At 30.5% G+C, this 21928-nt stretch overlaps 1 protein-coding gene across 1 annotated transcript; it reads right to left on the reverse strand.

Annotated features, from left to right (window-relative positions):
• Positions 1-1001: 1001 nt before the first annotated feature.
• Positions 1002-2069, reverse strand: LOC135962239 (uncharacterized). The gene has a single exon (XM_065514098.1). The coding sequence runs from the start codon at positions 2067-2069 to the stop codon at positions 1002-1004; it is 1068 nt and encodes a 355-aa protein (XP_065370170.1).
• Positions 2070-21928: the final 19859 nt, after the last annotated feature.

The raw sequence follows: 21928 nt of genomic DNA on the forward strand, positions 1-21928 counted from the left end.
AAATAAGATCAGCTGGATTTTCCTCAGACCTAACATGTTTCCAATTGCTTATGTCACTATTTTGCTGTATATAACTAACTCTATTTGATACAAATATTTGTAATCTTGCTGGATCTAATTTAAGCCAACTCAAAACAATAGAAGAATCAGTATAAAAGAAAATGTTATTAAACTTATCTTTCAAACTTTCAATTACTACTTCCATTAGCTCAACTAATAGGACACTTGCACAAAGCTCTTATCGTGGCAGTGTAAGAATTTTAATAGGAGCTATTCTTGATTTAGATGCCACTAACTGAGAATATACCTTACCATAGGTATCAACCGACCTTACATATATGGCTGCACCATATGCTTTCATCGATGCATCGCAAAAACCATGTAATTCTATTTGTGTTGGGTTGTCACAAATAAAATGTCTTGGCACTGTAACCTGATTAAGACATCCAAAATTGTCGCTTATGTTTATCCATTTGGATTTAACATTATCAGGAACATTTTCATCCCAGTCAATTTTAATCTTCCACAACTCTTGCAACAGCATCTTCGTTTTCACTACTACTGGCCCTACTAATCCTAGCGGATCAAATAATCTAGAAATTTCACTTAATATAGTTCGCTTAGAAACTTTTTTAGATATTTCCCAATTACATTTTAGACTTAGTTTGTCCGTTTGCGGATTCCACACCACACCGAGTGCTTTTATAACATTGGAAATATCCGACTCTATATTAAGATTACACTCAATATTATTTTCGCAAACATCCTCAAGAATTGTTTTCTCATTTGCACACCACTTCCTTAATGGCATACCAAATTCCAACAAAATATCATCAATGTTTTTTCTCAACCTCTTAACTGATTCTAGACAGTTTCCGCCTGTCATTAAATCATCCATATAAAAATCACTTTTAATAATTGCCGATTCTTCTAGAAATTGGCTTGTTTTCCAAACTGCAATTTTTTGTAAGCATTTTACAGCTAAGTACGGTGCAGACAGTCTAAGTGACAGTCTTCAGAGCATATGTGTTAATTTCTTGATTTTGGTTCCAACGCCAAAATATTAACTGATATTTTCTATCAGTTTTTTCTACCCAAATTTGTCGGTACATTTTTTCTACATCAGCTGAAAATACATATCGATGCTTTCTAAATCTTAACAATATATTAAATAAATCCTCTTGAAGTCTAGGACCCGTATGCAACATGTCATTCAATGATATATTATTTGTAGTCTTACAAGAAGAATCAAATACTACTCTCAACTTAGTTGTGGTACTTTCAGGCCTAAGTACGCAGTGATGTGGTAAATAATAACCATCATAACATTTTTCATTGGACATTTCCTCCATATGTCCCATTTCCAAATATTGTTGCATAAATTGATCGTATTGATCCTTTATATGAGGATTATTTTCCAATTTTCTTTCAAGTGCGAGGAACCTTCTTTTCGCGATAAATCTAGAATTTCCTAGCTTTCCTACATCCTCTTTAAAAGGTAACCCAACTTTAAATTTACCATCAGATGTTCTCTTAAACTTTTCATCAAATAATTTCTCGCATTCTTTTTCCATTACTGAAAGTTTGCTTATTTGTGGAACTTCCTCAATTTCCCAAAACTTTTCCAATCTTTTGTCACAAGTATTTTCAAATGCAACAATATTGTTTTCTGGTTTACTACCATCTAACTTCGACATACTATATGCTACCCAACCTAATTTCGTATTTTGCAGCTTTGTCATAGATCCTTCATCATGCATTTTGCCATCAATTATTAAGTCAAATATAAATTGATTTGAAAGAAGCAAATCAATTCCTTTTGGAATATTATAATTTGGATCTGCTAGTTTAATATTCTCTGGAAACGATCCTGCCATCATATTCGAGCTTGGAATATTGGAGACAATTTTATCCATTACCACTGCGTTCAGGAATGTTTCGTATTCGGATACGTTTGACCTCATATTTATTCCTATTTTCTCCTGCACTTGTGATTTTTTCATTTGCAAACCTTCTATGTTCCTGCTTATTTTTTCACTTCTCAATTTAAGTTTTTTCTTAAATGCCATTGTCATTATATTTAATTGGGATCTCCCGTCTAACAAAACTCGATAATTTATCCATTTATTGTCTCCCGTTTTAACCTGAACAACTGCCGTTGACAGCATAACACAATCCTCTTCATTTTCGATTATATCACTGTTCACAATAACAGTTTTCTGTTGAGTTTGTCAATCAGTCGTAATATCTTTTATATACGAAATAAAAGATACACTAAACGATTAAAAAATTATTTATAAATATATATATTTTTATCACGACCGAAATATTTTAATAAATTAAATGAATGAATACACTTACCTTTCTTATCAGTTTCTTGTATTTTTCTTTTATATTTTATTTTTTCAATAATTTTTCGCGCCCGTTATTAAATTATTATTATTATTTTATTATATATATTATTATTATTTTTATTTTTACACTTCACTTTTATTTCTTTTTTTAATTTTATTTAATATAATTTTAATTTATTTCTTTTCTATTAAATTTTTTTTTTTAAATATTATATATATTTTTTATTTAAGGACGTATTCCTTTCAACAGGGGTCACCAAAATGTAAAGCACTTACACTGAATTTAATTACACGAAAGAAAAGACCGGTCGGTTTGATGGTTTCTAGAGAACTTAAACTTTATTTACAAATTTTACCTACTTATATAATATTTGATTTTCTTACAAACTAAACTAAAAATACTTATCAACTATTAAGCAAGGCATGAGGAAATTCTAATCAGAAAACATTCTGGCAATAAATGGTCATAAAACCACACAATCCCAAAATACGAAATGCATCTTCATGCAGCAGTCGATGACCTGATCGTGCATTCGTCAACATTAATATGCACAATCAGATGTCAGACATAAAACCTTAAATTTATAGATAATTTTATTGCTTTCAAAAACTTTACATAAACATTAAGTTTTATTGCATATTAGAATTACATACATAATCTTATAAGAGACTTTCTATTCCTCATGCATTGTTTTATATTTTAATCTAAAAATAAGTTTAAATGTTCTCACTTCGTCTACGAATTTACCTTTAAAATAGGCATTTCTTTCCATCGTTGACGATGGAGGGCGAAGCTCCGTATCATTTTGGTCAAACTTTTCAACCAAATCCCTAAACCTTTGTCTCAATGCTAAAACTTTATTTTTAGCTTCCTCGCTAGGAAGATTACTTTGAGCAATGCTGCTCAAAAAGTTGTAGCATGACACATCATCTTTCCCTAAACTTTCCTGTTCTTTTATTATTGCTATGGGGTCCATTTTTAAAAAAAAAATTATATAAAATAACATATGTATGTGTATAATAATAAATATAAATTTAACAACCAAACTCTAAAATAAATGAAAGGTCAACCTGTTGAATTAGAAAAGAAAAAGGGTTTTTATTGGGATTCGGTATATTTTACAATACTTTTTAGCCGTTGAAAATGACCGCTGTGAAAAAGTCAACTACACACAAAAACATTGTATATGTTTTTTCTTTACTTTCCTAACTAATTTATTTTATTAAAAGTGAAACAGTAATATATTTATATTCATATGATTTAATTTATTTATTTGTTTATTTAATTATTAATGAATTTATTTATTTAAAATATCATGAACTAAAGTTATAGTATCCTTCTACAATTTTTAAAATTAAATGTTTTTGAAAATTAAATATATTGTACCTATAGGTGTCAGGTGTCATTCATCACTGGATCAAGAGCAGCACTTGAAATGGCTTCCCATTTCTCCATCTTCACCATCTGTCACTCCATAGTCCTCATTTTGTTCTCTGTGCAAAGAATGTAGTGAAGTTCCAAAATCACATTTCTTACGAATAATGGCTTCCCATTTCTCCATAGTCAACATCTGTCACTCCATAGTCCTCATTTTGTTCCAGCATGGAAATGAAGAAGTTCAGCATTTCTTTATGTTCATAGAGCAGTGACTCTCCGAAGTCTTCCACAAATTTGTTGATGATTGTTCTAATTTGACGCATATTTGAAAATTCTCAGTTGTTAGCTGTAGCTATTGATATTGATGACTATTAGTTCGCATTCATCACTGGACCAAGGGCAGCACTTGAAATGGCTTCCCATTTCTCCATAGTCACCATCTGTCACTCCATAGTCCTCATTTTGTTCCAGCATGAAAATCAAGAAATTCAGCATTTCTTTATGCTCGTAGAGCAGTGACTCTCCGAAGTCTTCCACAAATTTGTTGATGATTTCTAATTTGACGCATATTTGAAAATTCTTAGTTGTTAGCTGTAGCTATTGATATGGATGGCTATTAGTTCGCATTCATCACTGGACCAAGGGCAGCACTTGAAATGGCTTGCCATTTCTCCATAGTCACCATCTGTCACTCCATAGTCCTCATTTTGTTCCAGCATGGAAATCAAGAAATTCAGCATTTCTTTATGTTCATAGAGCAGTGACTCTCCGAAGTCTTCCACAAATTTGTTGATGATTGTTCTAATTTGACGCATATTTGATAATTCTTAGTTGTTAGCTGTAGCTATTGATATTGATAACTATTAGTGTAGAGTTACGCGGCGCTGACTACGAATGAAAAGAAATGATATTCCCTGTTTGGGTTATTAAAGCGAACTGAACAGTTCTAGAATGATTGTATAGCACACACTACATTAACTAAATAATGTATTTAAATTCATACACACTTCTTAGAAATTGTTCTGTTTCATGAATATATTTGTTGCATTCATAGGCTGCATTCATAGGCTTAAGAGCTTCACTGGCGTTGATAATCGTATCGTCTAGTGATCTATCGGTGCTTGCTGATTCTCTTACTTTCATTTTTCTCGCTCCTGCGATGTGATCTTCTGATGATCCATCCCCTGAATCCTGATTACTATCGCTTCGGTTTCTGTATAGTAGTCCAGTTGGAAGTAGATGATATCCATGATACTGGCTAGCTACTAAAATTGTATGATTTTTATTGAACTCCGTCCAATAGTCTTCAACCATACGTTGGGTTTCGTCAACTTTATTCAGGGGCACCATTCTTGCTTCAAATTGTTTGCTGTAGTATTTTATCCAGACATCCTGAATGAATTAATAACAAATTGTATATTTGTCATTACTCTTTGAATGCTTGTAAGGCATTGATTTATTTATTAAAACTAAAACCTTAAGAACTAAACACTAAAATCTAATTTGAATACATCCAATTCTTTTTGCCTTTTCAATTTTTATTATATTTTTATTATATTTTTTATTTTAAATTAAATCCGGTTCGAAGGACCAAATATAAAAACTTGCATAGTAAAAGAAGTCTTTACTGGTTGAATGTTTGTACGACATTGATTTTATTTATTAAATTAAATTCTTAAGAGCTAAACATTAAAATCTAATAACTAAACTAGTACACATGCGTGTGTGTCTTATCATCGTTTTCTTCTCTCTCTCGTTTCATGGGATACAAATTTTACAATACTAAACTGTATATCATCATACTGTTGATCGTAACTGTAAACTCCGCAATTGTTGACATCAATGGTGTAGCCTCCATCTTTGCTTTCAGCAGTAGGATCTTCTTTGGAAAATTGGTTGCTATTTTTATCACCTTCATAGAAAAAGTCATTAGTGGAATAGACAAAGATTCTATATTTGCGATCAAGTCATCACAAAATTCTTTGAATGAATTTGCCATCTTGGAAATTGCTTCGTTTATTGTGTGCTTCTGCGCATAATCCATAACTTTTTGGCGTTCCAAAATCTTAGGAATAGCTGCCATGATTATGATTTTTATTTTTGTGTGATTTATTTTTAAATCTTATCTTTGTTTAAGCCAAGATAAACGCTTATTTTAGATTTTTTAATATTTTTTCCATATCAATTTGTAGAAAAATATTTTTAATTTTTTTTTATCGAAGGACCATGTATAAAAACTTGAGTAATAAACAAGTCTTTATTCGTTGAATGCTTGTAGGACATTAATTTATTTATTAAAACTAAAACCTTAAGAACTAAACACTAAAATCTAACAACTAATCTAGAATACAGTATGATGATATACAGTTTGGTGTTATAAAATTTGTACCCGATGAAAAAGTTCACACTTGAGTAGTGGTGCGTTGTCTTGTACTTTCCTCTTGGATTTGTTTTAATTGATGCAGAAAATTATGCATCATTAAACCCATTTCTTCAATTATTTCATCCATAATGGATATCCTCATTGATTCTAGCAATTTCATTAGAGTAGTTTTTAGATCTTCCATGTTTTTTTTAATAAATTTTTGTAAACTTATTTATCCGGTTCGCAGGACCAAATGTTTGCTATTGGTTTTCAATGCAATTAGTTTTGCTTCCTCCTTAAACTTGGTGATTTTCTTTATCACCTACTTCAGTTTTATTTCATAAGGTTGTCTTCATTGACTTCATGTACCATTAAGAAATAAATTGCTAGTATTAATTCATTAATCCGGTTCGAAGGACCAAATGTAAATACTTGAATAATAAAACAAGTCTTTACTGTTTGAGTGTTTGTATGTTACTCGTTGAATGCTTATTAGACATTAAAGATTTATTAAAAATTAAAACCTTAGGTACTGAACACTAAAATCTAATAACTAATCTAGAATACATGCGTTTTATTAATTGCCCATTGTAGATTTGACTAGGAAATGAAATAAACGATTTTCCCTGTTTGGGTTATTAAAGCGAACTTAACCGTTTTATTTACAATCTTAATATTAAGTAAACAAACCAAAAATAACTTATACCTAAATTCTAAACTACCTGCAACACATGTGGTATGTATTAGTAGTATATACACTTAAACTATTTATAGCCTATTATTCCTAACCCTATAATAAGGGTGGGAAAAATATCTCTTAAATCTATTGATCTCTTGCTGAGATCGTAGAATGAACATTGAATGTTCTATGCTACACAACACTTGTAACAAGAAGTGTCTTTATAGATTCTACCTGCATGTGTGTGCAACTATACGTTCAATACCTACAAATTCTAATGTACAGTCTCATACTTAACACAAAACATAGATTACTAATTATTTCTAATATTCAAGATTGAACAGTGGGGATGCTTTATTGATGTTAATATCCAACCATTTTATTTTAATAAGTTTCCAACCTGAATCTCTTTCTTGAAATTCGGACATCTTAGCTTTAATGCTGTCTATTTGATACTTTAGAGTATCGTCAATATCATCTGCTCTAGACAATCGCATCATCTCGGTTATGTGGTACATATCCGTTTCCGGTTTCAGTGGATGTGCTGGTAATTTATAAATTGCTGTTAGCTCCAAATTAAATTTTATTATTATAGGGTCCGCTAAAGCTGTTGTTTATAAGTTTTTTAAAAAACTGATATCCCTCCTCCAAAAATCCATCGACATTTAAATTAGTATCTCCTTTAGGAAAACGATATGTAGAAAGCCGAGATCTAAATCGCTTTTCAATAGGACCACTCGATTTTGAATCGATTTCTCTGTATTGATTTTATGATCTTTTGCGGTGCAATGGGTAAACCATTTTTCCGGTTGTACTTCCACATTACAATCCTTGCAAACTATAAAATCCTCTTGTGGATTAAAAGGGCGTATTCCCTTTTATAAATTTTTCCGAAAATCTCTAAAATCCCGCAAAATAAACCTGAAATTTTTTAGATTTTTAAAATTTTTGTTGTTTATATACTTAAAATGAAATATGAATGTGTAAAAGAAAATTTAAATTCGTGACTATGAAAGTATGAAAAGTTTCAACTCATACTTAATAAATTATTTTAAGTAAATCTCAGAATTATCTATATACATATATATATATAGCATCAGTCAAAAGAGTCTATCTTTTCATGAAACACATTTTAGTAACCTTTGCACTTTCCAAATATACATGATAATTATAGTAAATTAAATACTTTAATACATGAATTAGAAAATAAAGAAATTTCCCATAGTGTGACAGTTTTCAAAACAAACATGATCTTTACATCGAATTAAAACTAAACCCTAACAACAACAACGAAGTTCGATTATTCTACATCCCCTTAAGTTACTGTCATCACCATATCTGCCACTCTGTCTGTCCGTTTACTGGATCAGAAAATAGACAAATTCCCTGGAGTGACCTTAATACTTTCTAAGTATATGACCATTAACCAAATTAAAGAAAGAAACACAACATACACTACATACAACTCACCAAAGAATTCGTATCAACATGCATTTTCAAATACACACAATCATTACAACAAACTAAAACTCAAACCACAACAAGATACAAATGCAGCTCACCAAAATCCTTATCAATATAAAGTTCCAAAACTATTGTACCCTAATTAGTTATTCTTCTGGTTCTGACTTTAATTTCTCTAAGGCGTTTATAGCTGTTTGTACCATTGTTTTGGTACTTTCAAAGACCTTATCTTTGAAGTATTGGTCATCATTGACCCCATGGGCTTCCAATTTTGCATTGTTTAATTGGAATTCTTCCCATTTATTTTGAAGGCTCTTTTTCGTCTCCTCAATGGCAGCCTTCCTCACCAGCTTTCCTTTTATCTTATCGGAAATTTGAGTGATTTCTTTCAGTATTTGCAATTGAACTTTATATAAGTTCACTCGGCTTGACATTTTTGAAAGTTTTTTTTTTTTTTGAAGATTTGTGTTTTAGTTTGTTTTTGTTTTTTAAGTTTTATTTTTTTTTTTTTAATTTTGCTGGTTCACTCTCTTCGAAGGACCAAAATGTTTGAAGTATTGTAAATAATAAGATATTTTTTACACACTTAAAAATATTTTATTAAGTTTCAACTTAAGTACTATTTACACGAATCTTAGTCTAATATAGTAGGCATGTGTACGTGATCTTACGCTTAGAATCTTATCTTTGATGTTTACAATTTCTTTATCATAACATGGACATATGTGAATGAATAGGATAACATAAACATTACCACACGGACCAGTGTGAATGACAAGGGTTGGTTTTTTCTTATCTAAGTAATGCACACATGCGTATAAGTACATAAAAAGGTCATAAATTTAGTTTTACAATTATATTATTTCTAAAGTATTTATATTGATAAAAGTAGAATATTAAAAAGAAATATCATGTTCAACTACACTTGAACAGTACCCTAATTATTCTACAGAAACCTTATCAACATTCCATTCTAAATCTATGAACATTGCAGCACATGATTTCCAGCATACAATAATAAATGTCACATAAATTACTTCATTCCCCCCCACTCGATTTCTTAGTTTCCAATCATATTTGATGGAACAAAAGCCATTAACTCAAGTTGCCGGCCTTAATGGTTTTTTTAAAAAATTTAATTACCACTTTCATACAAATTCTCTTAAAATTGAATATTTAATTGCTTTTTCGTCTTGCTGAGGTAGAACTCTTATTCCCTATTTACTGGCCATACCTCTGCATCGCAGCTCTGCACAGTTCAAATAGCTTTACTCCTGACTCAAAGAACTTGTTCTGGAAGTAGTCTTCAGACGTTCTTCCTAGCTTCTGGAGCTTGATGTCATTATTTAGAAATTTAAATTCTAAGCTCTCCACTTGGTTTACGTAATATGCAATTCATGCACTCCGAACTTCTGTGCTTTCTATTTTTGATAAAATAGTGGTAACTTAATTTGTTATCTCTTTCTGATCCTCGTATAACTGATGTCTTTAAGCCATGTTTACTTTATTTTTTTTAAATTTTTCCGCTGGTTTTTTTTCTCTCGAAGGACCAAGAATAATACTATTTTTGTGTTGGTTTTTATCCGGTTCGAAGGACCATAAAAAACTATGCTGTCTTATTGTATGTTTGTAGGACATTCAAATATTTATTGAAATTTACTTTCTTAACAGCTAAACATAAAAATCTTAAAATTAACTAGAACTAAGATAAAATCTCAAGCAGTCTTGTGTACTTTAAACCTTATCAATGTAATATTTCCATCACGGCATGGTGCAACAAGCGTAGTAGTGATAACAATATTGTTGAGTCAGCAACCTACGGCGGATGCCGATGAGTAGAAAAAGAAACAACACGACTTCTTCGTGTCTATTAGGGAACTAATTTATTTTAACAATATTTTTCTTAAGTACTAATTATACAATTCTTAAAACTAAACTGGACTAAGCACATGTTGGAAATGTGTTTGCCTAAAACTACTTATACCTATTATTTACATACACTTAACATCAGTGTGTGGGAAAATAATTTCTGACCTTATCTTTTCCACACACAATGCACATTTCACTACCTGGGGCCTATTTCACTGAACTACAATTCTACAAGTTTACAAGTTACAATTACAAGTCTAATTCTTACAAGTGCTGATGAATTGTGTTTCATTAAAAATTTCACAACACTTGTAGCTTTTTGCACTTGTAAACTACAATTTCTTGTATATAGTATTGTGATATTCAATACTGAACACGAGCTCTTCGTGTCTATTTAGGAACTAAACTTAATTTACAAAATAACTTATATAATATTTGATCTTCTTACAAACAATTATAAAACATTGCATATGGAAAGTCTAAACAGAAAACATTCTTTTAATAAATTGTGTATTTTATTAAGTTTTATAGTATATTCTTAATTACATTTGTAATCTTACATAGACTTTCTATTCCTCATGCAGTGTTTTCTATTTTAAATCTAAAATACCTTCAATATGATTGAACAATATTGTTTTGAAAAAATTGTCCTTATTATAACATTTCTTGGAAACTGTAGAACTATTATATATAAGATCATTCACTAAAGAAACTTTATATTATTTAAAAACTAGAGTTAAACATATTTAAACATATTAATAAAATAAACTTTATCTCTTAAGTAAAATTGTTAAATTAATTATTAGTTTATCTTAATTTAAAATAACTTTTCAATAAAAATTTAAAAAAAAAATATTCAAATGTAAATTTTTGAATTAAAACTTAAACATTTATGTATATTTTAATAAAATTTATAATAAAAATACTTAAAAAATACCAATCCTTAATTAACACTTGTTTTATTTAAAAATATCAACAGAATTTTATAATTTTACACAACATGTAAGTATTTAATAGGTAAAACAAAAACAAACAAGTAAGAGTACTATATTCGGCTGTGCCGAATCTTAAATACCCTCCACCTAAATATGATGGTATAACAACTGAAATAATATAACAATTGTTAGAAAGACTAGTTTACGCAGAAGATATTTTATTTCAAATGTACAAAAAATTGTATTTAATTCAGCAAATTTATAATTGAAATTCCTATTAGAATGTATGAAATTTAACAATTTATATACATAATAATTTGTTAATACGTTTGGTTCAACATTTTTTCCTTTTAACCTCAAGTGAAGAAATAGAAGGGTATGCAAATATATTTAGACAAATTTCAAAATATTTGGTTGTGGGAATTATGTGGGAGCTATGACCTGTTATGATTGGATTGTCATAAAATATTTTAATGTGATTTTTATGTATTTATGCGATAGCTGTGGCCAAATATTCACAAAATTCAGCATTATAATTTTTGAGTCCAAATTACTGATCTGTGTACTATTTTGGTTTAATATAGGGATGCTATGACCTATTATGGTCCTAAGTATTTGAGTGCTATTTTAGTAGAATTTCATATAAACAACGCTATTAACAAGAGTGGACCTTATATGGGAGCTATGCCGAATTATGGACCAATATTTAAAAAATCTTGTAGTAGATTCTTGAATAAAAATTACTGATCTGTGTAAAATTTTGGTTCAGTATAGATTTTTTTGGATATTTGTGCAGGTTAATGTGTTTTCCGGAAGTGGTTCTTATATGGAGGCTATGACCAATTATAGGCCTATCATCATAATCGATTTGGTACATCGATTTTAGTATATATTGAATAAATTTGTTTCAAATTTCAACCTGATAACTATATTTGTAAGAAATTTATGTGGATTTTAGTGATTTTCGGGAGTGGACCTTATATGGGAGCTATGGTTAAATATGGACCGATATTCCCAAACTCTAGAAGTATGATTACTGGATACAAATTACTGATCTGTGCGTAATTTCATTTTGATATCGATATGTTTTAAATATTTTTTAAGGTGAATATTTTTCGGAAATGGGCCTTATAGGGGAGCTATAACCAATTATCGGCCGATCTGCATAAAATTTGGTACAGTCATATATATGTATATGAGTATTATTTTTGTCAAATTTTAGCATGATATAGGAACTTATAAGAGATTTATGAGTACTTAACTGATTTTTGGAAGTGGACCTTATATGGGAGCTATGGTCAAATATGGACCGATATTCACAAACTCCTGTAGTATGATTTCTAAATATAAACTACGGATCAGCGTGAAATTTTGTTTTGATATTGATATTTTTTAGATATTTATGTAGGTTATTGTGTTTTTCGGAAGTGGTCCTTATATGGGAGCTATAACCAATTATCGGCCGATCTTCATAGAATTAGGTACAGCGATTTTGGTATATATGGGTATTATTTATGTCGAATTTCAACTTGATAGCGACATTTAAAAGAGATTTGTGCTTATTTAAGTGATTTTCGGAAGTGTACTTTATATGGGGGCTATGGTCAAGTATGGGCCGATCCACGACAATTTTAGTAATACAATTTTTTTTACCACGAAACTTATTTTTGTTGAATTTTTTATGGATATTCCAATTCTGTAGGCATTTATAGACCATAGAACCATATTTCGGGAAGATATTTGTATGGGCGCTACTAGAAATCATGGACCGATTCTTATAATTTTCACCAGAGTTACTCCTTTTATCATAAAAGTAGCGAGTGCAAAATTTTACCAAACTGCTTAGGACAATAATAAACATTTTTCTTGTAACTCTACTAAGTTTGTTTGCGTATTTTGAACGTGAGCGTGTTTTACACAGACAGACAGACAGACAGATGGATATGGCTCAATCGACTTAGAATTTCATAAGGATCAATAATATATATTCTTTTGTTGGGTCCCAGATGAATATTTCTCAATGTTACACACGGAATGACAAACTTATATATAGCCTCATTCACCACTTATGGTGGTGGAGGGTATAAAAACAAATTGCATTAAAATAAACTCAATTTAAATCATTATCTACCTTGACTGTAAATGGATAGAACCTTTCAAATGTTTACTATTAATCTTCATTCAGTAGTTATTAGTGCAAAGAAGGAAAATTTTTTTTTTGGAAATTTTGGAAAATCTAAAATTTGAAATTGAAGAATATTTAGCATGAACTTTTACGATTTTATTTGATATCACTATGCACAGTTGTTTAAAGACTTTTTATTTTGGTAACTAGAGAACGATTGGAGATATCTTAATGAAATTTAAGTTGCTTTGTAGTTGAAATAGCGGCTCGCCCGCTCAACCGCATGTCAACAAATTTTATATTTATGTGATTGTATCTCTTTTAGTTCAAGAAATTCAATAATAATTTTTTTTCACGATTTTTTTTTAGTTTTTTTTATGTTACTAACTAACTATGGTCGACAAATTTAATTTAAAAGAATCATTTAAATTTCTGATAAAATATCAAATCAAATATTGGAATTTTTTAATAAGGGTCCTCATGTAAACGCTTAAAAGCCTCGCAAACTGTGCAATCTGTGCATTTTTACACTCTCGCAAATGAAATGTCAAAAAATGTATGGAAATTCGTTTGCAGAACTCCGATAAGTTTGCGCGACAATTTAGACTCGCAAACTTGAATTTATTGTGCATTTGATGAATCAGCTGCTTTTGTTTACTTTTATTTATAAGAAATAAAAATCAAATAAAATATAAAAATTTTGTGCATGTGAAAATTGTGTAACTTTGGAACAGAATGATTGTATTAAATGACATTGTGTATGAAAACATTAACCAACAGCTAGAACATAAACAAAGTCCTCCAAACTATGTATACCACCGTTTGTTCCAAAGATTTAACTTTCATTCAACATTTTAAAATTAAAATTTATACAATTTGAAAAAAAATTATTAAAGCTTTTGTTGAATTTATGTATTTTTATTTGACAAATATAAATTTTCTGTATAAACTTGCACAAAATTGAAAAGGTGGGTTCATGAAACATGTCGCGCAAATTTGCCCATTTGCACAAATGGGAAACTTAAGCGTTTAAATGAGTACCCTTAATATTTTTTTTTAAATATTTGTACATTACACAGTTATGGTAATAGAAAACAAACAAAAGAAAATGTAAAAATGTGTATGGTTTCAAGCCGATAGCCTAAGTTGCTAGTGCTTTTAGCTATAAGATTTATTGTAATTTTAATTATAATAAATATTTAAATAAATAAATAATGTGTATGGTTTGGAAAGAGGGACTAATATATGTCACACTTGTTGGCTAGTGAAACTGGTATCTGGTATTTTTATACCCTTCGCCATAAGCTTGTCATTCCGTTTGTAATTTCTACATTTTTCATTTGCGACCCCACAAAGTATATATATTCTTGATCGTTATAGATAGTGAAGTCGATATAGCCATGTCCGTCTGTCCCTTTGTACATTGAAATCAACTTTCCGTATCCCCCAAATAACTTACAAACATGATTGATACATCAATATATCGGGAATTATTTCGGCTCGTTTGAATTTAAAATCGAGAAAATCGGCCACAAATGGCCGAGATATATGAAAAAAACTTGGACAACCTCGATTTTTGGCCAATTTTTGATATATATCTGGATTACTAAGTCATTAATAAAGACAATATGAATATCTAATGATAGTCAAAGTCCATTGCAATGATGTATATAAGGCTATAGTAAGTTCGACCTACGGGAAAAATATTTTTTAACCCGAATTTTTTTTTCATCAAAAAATACTTTTTTGTCAAAAATTCTTTTTCAAAAACAGATTTGAAAACAATTAAAAAAAAAATCATTTAGTTGAAATAATAGTATTTAAAAAAACAACATTTTTTAATATAACTAGCATAACTCGCTGCACTTCGCTACCCCTACCTCTCAATTACAGTTCACTTGATATTCGAAAATAACTCACTAATTTTGTATGGGATATACCACTCCACTCCATTGTTCTGATCCCACCCATTTTTAAATCTTATATGTAAATATCAAGCTTTACTTTAACTTTCCTTTATAAGGGAGGTGTCATTCCTACTAAGCCGATCATGCTTAGCTAAACTTCGAACAGGGAACAGGAATAAATTCGTTTTTAGCTAACCTGCGTAGAATGGTAATAAATTGCTTGATACGGAGTTTAAATTCTTTTACAACTTGCCTTTAAGTTCGTAATAGTAAAAGCTAACTTTAAGTAATAGAAAAAGGTACCCTTAAAGCTAACTTTTACTATTACGAACTTAAAGGCAAGTTGTAATAATGGCCATTAGAATTATAGTTCTCCAGATATTCAAAAGTAATTATTTACTTTGCAATCCCGACCATTTTCAGCCAATCTGTGTGAAATGGTAAGAGAGGCATGCTGACAAAGTTTGAAGAACCTTGCTGTTATTACTTTGTATGGGAGGTGACTCACCTCCTTATCCGACCCCTCCAATTTTGGGTGCTATGCCCTCTAATCTAATTCCGTCTATATTCAGCTAAACTCCGCACAGTAATAAGAAATTAATTTGCTAATAGTTTAAACACTTTTACAATTATAGTTCTGCAGAACTACAGAACTTCCACTTCCACTATTTCAATCCCGAACAATTTCAGTGAAACTATGCAAAATTATGAAAGAGCCATTTGGACTAAGTTTTAAGAATCTTGCAATTATAGTTCACAAATATTTAGTTCGCTCTGCAAACTACAACCATTGAAAACTTGTTGTAGAACGTCAAAATAACCAAACGGTTCGATATTACTTTTATGAGATCTGTCATTTGTTTCGTATCTGTAATAATCTGTGGCATTGGGTATGACAGTTTCAAAAGAACTACCCATCTTTTGAGGCCAAGAACGCATCATGCCATTTTCGGATACTCTGTTCTGTAGTGAAACGTATCCCAGAGAGAGCGTTCTGCATCGATCGAAACAAATAGTAGTCGGGCGGGGCAAGATGGGTGTGGCAATAATTTTAAAATAATTTCTAACAGGTATTGCAACACGGCATAGCGTTGTCATAATGGAATGTTACAGTCTCATGTCTGACCGAATATTCTAGGCGTTTTTCAACTAATGCTCGCTTCAAACAAAGCCGTTGTGTTCGGTAGCATTACCTTAGCGCCATGTATATTTGGCCTTGATGTCAATTCGGCTGGTTGGCCGGGCTTTACATACGATCTCTTACGCTTTGGGTTATCGTAATGGATCTATTTTACATCGCAAATAAAGATTTGGTCCCAAAATGATTTTCTTTTAGATCGTTCAAGCAGCACTTCTGACATACAAAATCATTTGTCAATTCATATGGTTCTCAATTTCCCTGTGATTTTGCAAGCTCTTGTTGAGATTTACACATTCACCATAAGCTTTGGTGAGCAATCGGTGTGCTTCAGAGTCACTTCTTTTCTTTTTTTGAACAGTTGCTTTAGTTTTGCTTTGGTATTGTCTTGCAATACGATAAACCGCCATCATGTCTCACTACTCCCGCACAAAGCCAAACACGATCAAGGCTTCGTAGAGCCGAAGATGGTGCCCATTTGTCCATCAAGGTTCCCGTTTAACAATAATATAATAAAAATACTGAAAAATTCCAAAATTTTAATACATTTTTATTTAAAAACAAGTAAGAAAGAAAGAAAGTATAATACCCTACACTAAGTAAAAGAGCAAAAACATTTTTCTTTTAGAATTTCAATAATTTATATTTTTGAGTGATTTTCGGAAGTGGGCCTTATATGGGGGCTATGACCAATTATGGACCGATCATCTTGAAATTATGTCTATATGAAAGTTTACTATGTTGAATTTTGTGAGTATACCAACATTTCTAAGCGATTTATGCACATTAAAGTGATTTTCGGAAGCGGGTCTATATGGGAGCTATGACTAATTATGGACCGATCGTAACAGAATTTGGTGATATGAATTTTGAACATTGATATTGTTACGAAATTTCACACATTCGGAGCTGAGGTGTTTTCGAGTTGATATACTGTTGCTCAGCTTCCTAGGTGTAATGGGCGCCAGTATGTAGCATGCAAGGTAGATGCGGAAGACGATAAACCTTCCACTAAAGACGTTGATTATGAAGGAGATGGAAATAGCAACGACATGGTTTCTATAAACATATTTTATCTTTGTAATATACATATATTATCAATAATAGGTTTTGTGTTACACATGCGTATAATGGGTAAAATATGTGATGATTTAGTTCATAAGGTTTTAGTTTTTGATAAATAAATTCAGTGTCATACAAACATTCAACGAGAAAATATCACACGCCCCAGTAAAGCATAGCATCAATATTAGCAATCTTTTTACAAGCAGCATTAACTGAAATTTTGTCGAAAAAATTGTTTGAAAATATAAAACTTGGGGTTAGATATACATATGCAAGGAGTTTAAAAATGTTGTTTCGGAATCAATTTGTAACAGGTTATCGATCATATAAAATATTTATATTTAAACATTTTTTTTTTCTAATTTTTAACTTTAAACCAACATAACACAATAAGAAAAATAATTAACGCGATCAGTTCTACCATGCCTACAACAAAATGAAAATCGTACCATAAGAAAAAAATGTTGAAAAATATTTTTAGACAAATTCTCCAAAACTATTTGATTTTTCTCATCGGATTGAGTGATATTTAATAATTTGCCAATCCAGCTCTAAGTTGCTATAATATGTCTCAATGTTTACTTGTATGTTGAAACATCTGCAATACTTTGTGTGATTTTAAAGATTTAGAAACCTTGGACAATAGAGTTTTACTCTAAGCTTATTGAAAGCATCAAGAGTCCCAGAATTTGTGAAATTCTTGGATTTAATTATGCTTTAAATATCGCCTCCAACTTTATTATATAGTTTATCAATGTCCGCATATTTATTTCCATTGCGAAACATTTTTAATGCTTAGAACTTCTAATTTAAGTTTCTAAAGAGAGAATGCAGCAACTATTAACTTATTAACCTTCTTGGAATTCACATAAAGTGAGAGAAAATATTTAAGTCGAAATTATTTATTTCATTTTGAAATTTTCTGTTTAACAATTTCACCTATTACAACTAATCCCAAAGGTTTATTTCAGCTGCCTCAAGTACGGCAGTACGATTGCCTAAACTGTATTATTTAACAGTTTGAAAAAATCTTTTTCAAGATTATTATTCGCATTAGTTCTGTGTAGCGTATTTAAATCAATATATATTTTCTACCACATCAAAATCAAAACCAGTCCATTGGCACATTATAGAGTTTTAAAACTCTATAATGTGTGAAAGATTATGAAAGATCACTGGTATAAAATTGGGACTTCTGTATTTCAAATTACACTCATTATGAGCAACTCCTCGTACTTAACCAGTTGGTCTCTAACTTTGTAATTATTTAAAGCATTTGCACAAATGTGGCAATATGTCGATTTAAACTTTAGACAAATACTGATTGTAAATATCTGTCGCATCTTTGACAATTTTTTCTACAAAAAACTTTGGAATCATTTTCCCCGAAATAATATCTATTGTTATTGTGTGCCTCACTAAAACTAAATTAAAGTATAATAACTAAAAGCACATGGAATGCGCCCTACCCTACACTACCATAGTGGGGAGGGTATCACGCGTTTGTGCAGATGTTTGTAACGCCCAAAAATATTAGTCTAACACCCACTTAAAGTATACCGATCGACTTAGAATCACTTTCTGATGTCCGTCCGTCCGTCCGTCTGGTCGGCTGGCTGGCTGTCCATGTAAACCTTGTGCGCAGAGTACTGGTCGCAATTTTGAAGATATTTCGATGAAATTTGGTACATATTATTTTTTCGGCCCAAGGACCAAGCCTATTGAAACTGGCTGAAATCGGTCCATTATTTCACCTAGCCCCCAAACAAATGTCCTTCCGAAATTGGACTTTATCGGTCATAAATGTTTAATTTATAAATGTATCTCCACAAGTTGCACTCCAAATAAGTTTTATATATACAAAATTCATGTCACCAAATTTTGTTACGATCGGTCCATAATTAGTCATAGCTCCCATATAGACCCGCTTCCGAAAATCACTTTAACGTGCATAAATCGCTTAAAAATGTTGGTATACACACAAAATTCAACATAGTTAACTTTAATATAGACATAAATCACACGAACTAATTTCATGGTGATCGGTCCATAATTGGTCATAGCCCCCATATAAGGACCACTTCCGAAAATCACTCAAAAATACAAATTATTGAAATTTTAAAAGAAAAAATGTTTTTACTCTTTTACTTAGTGTAGGGTATTATATGGTCGGGCTTGTTATGGTAAATTATTTAAATCAATAAGTATTATTATTTTTCAGAATTGGCTGGAATTTTGTTTTCACTACAGAATGTAAATTATTATGGTAATAATGAATTTCTATTGCATATAACAAATCAACTTCTAATATGTGTCCTGTTGATCAGCGATCGACAGAAGGTGTATGTTAGATCCACCAGAGAGTGTCTTAAATAACCTTCCAGAATACTGCTTTTAATTACACTAGTACTCAAGTCAATAAAATTATATAAATTGTTGAATTGAACACAAATTCTACCCATCGGATCAATATCTGGCATAATTTGATCTGTAATATCTTATTTGGAATATAATTTCTTGTTGATATGTTTCCATAATAAATAAACAATCTTTATAGTCCAATAGACTAATTTTATTGCTAAAATTTCTTTTGACACCCTTAGATTTTTTAGTTTCTTTTAAATCTTCCGTTTTAAAAGAATACATCTTTGCTCTTAAACCCGCAAATTCTATCATGATTATGACATAGTTTTCATCCTTCATCATTCCTAAAGTTTTTTTTTTTATTTTTTGTGGTATTGATAAATTTTGCCAACCTTTAACATCTTTTCCCTGCTTACGAAATAAATTTAACAAATTTCTGAACAAAAACTAAATTTGCACGAAATCTGCCAATTTCAAATAGGTGATCACACTAACCCGTAATAGGTACAACCGTTAAAATTAGCATTTTTAATCTCCATTTAGCATAGATTAGATTTTCTGAAATTTCGAACGTTTTTGAAATGTAAAATTTGTTATTTGAGATGTTCATGAAATTTAGTGATTTTTTTGGTATTAAATTGAATTTGTATTTCCATTGACTTAATAAATGAAATGAAATTGTAATGGGTTATAGATCGCAGGCAATATTATTTGTATTTTATATTTACCAAAACTGGATACAAAGATAACACAGGTCAACAGCAAAATAAAGGCTTCACTAACCACTATATAGATTCGATGCATCATGGTTACCTAAGTACAAAAATGGTAAAATTTTTTAATTCTATGGATAGATTATTTTTAAATTTTTTTTTTCCTAAGTTGTTAATTTTTTTAGAAGTTTCTCCACATAATATATGATAACTCAAAAGGGTATTTTATTATTGAGTAAACTTAGAAAGGTTCAAATTTATATAACCTTTACTCTGTTTGTATAATGCGTTTAAATCGGCTCAGTAGTTTCGGAGTTATAATAATAAATTGAAGCAAAAAATATATTTTTTACATGAAAATAGCAAATTTTTATGTTTTAAAAAAATCATGAAAAATCGAAAACGGAAAGAAATGGTCAAGTTTATTGCTTTATCGCAAAGCCGCAAATAATAGCAATAAAATGAGATATCGAAGATAAAAATCGATTGATTCCTCTAGAATTTATTCACAATTAAGTGAATTCGCTCATTTTCACAAAATTTTATTTTTTTGTTGGATATAGTACATAAAATTGAGTAGTTAATGTTCTTCTTTCGTTTGATTGAATTTTGCAAACATTTTTCCCATGCAATGTACAAATTTCTACATATATATTGCGTTCCAATCGGCAGTTTTGGAGTTATAATAACAAATTGAAGCAAATAAAAAAATGTACACTCAAAGTACAAATAAATTCAACTGTTTTTCATCCAATAAAAATAAAAAAATATTGTAGCAAAAAAAAAAAAAAACAGTTCTCTGGTTCACCGTGATTTGAGCTCGGGTTTAAAAGAAAAAAATACAAGTAAGAGTACTATATTCGGCCGTGCCGAATCTTAAATACCCTCCACCTAAATAAGATGGTAAAACAACTGAAATAATATAACAATTGTTAGAAAGACTAGTTTACGCAGAAGATATTTTATTTCAAATGTACAAAAAATTGTATCTAATTCAGCAATTTATAACTGAAATTCCTATTAGAATGTATGAAATTTAACAATTTATATACATAACTAGCTGAACCCGGTCCGCGTTGCTGGCCCTTACAATAATTCTGTTTTATATTGCATCTCGATTTGAATATAGTGTCGGACAAAAAAAAAGCACGGACTCCCCCGACCTGAGGTGGTCATTTGACACAGTTGTAGCAGATATCTATAAGTACAGTGGCATGATATGCCCTTAAAAAAATGAAACGGATGTATTTAAGGCAAATGGGATATTATATTTATGAATTCATCTTAAGGACAGGGGATATACGTTTCTTTTTTTTATTTACTCGGGAGCAAACCACATACAAAACATGAATTTTCCAAATGTAAGCCAGCAATAGTCAACGATTGGCCTTATGCTTTGTCGTTGGAAATCTTTGGTATGCGTGAAATCATTACGTCTTCGCATTTTAATCCGCCATCGATGATTGTTGCCTCTATTAAATTTGGTGAACGTTTTTTGATGGTCAATCGTGTTCCGTTGCATAATTTTGGCGCGTTTATGTTGCGGAGAAACATTATCTGTGATCCAACCTT

The sequence above is a fragment of the Calliphora vicina genome, chromosome 1 (assembly GCF_958450345.1).
Source record: "Calliphora vicina chromosome 1, idCalVici1.1, whole genome shotgun sequence".
In the NCBI taxonomy this organism is placed as follows: domain Eukaryota; kingdom Metazoa; phylum Arthropoda; class Insecta; order Diptera; family Calliphoridae; genus Calliphora; species Calliphora vicina.

Coding starts and splice junctions, on each gene's coding strand:
- LOC135962239 (XM_065514098.1), bottom strand. CDS start 2,069: ATGGCATTTAAGAAAAAACTTAAATTGAGAAGTGAAAAAATAAGCAGG.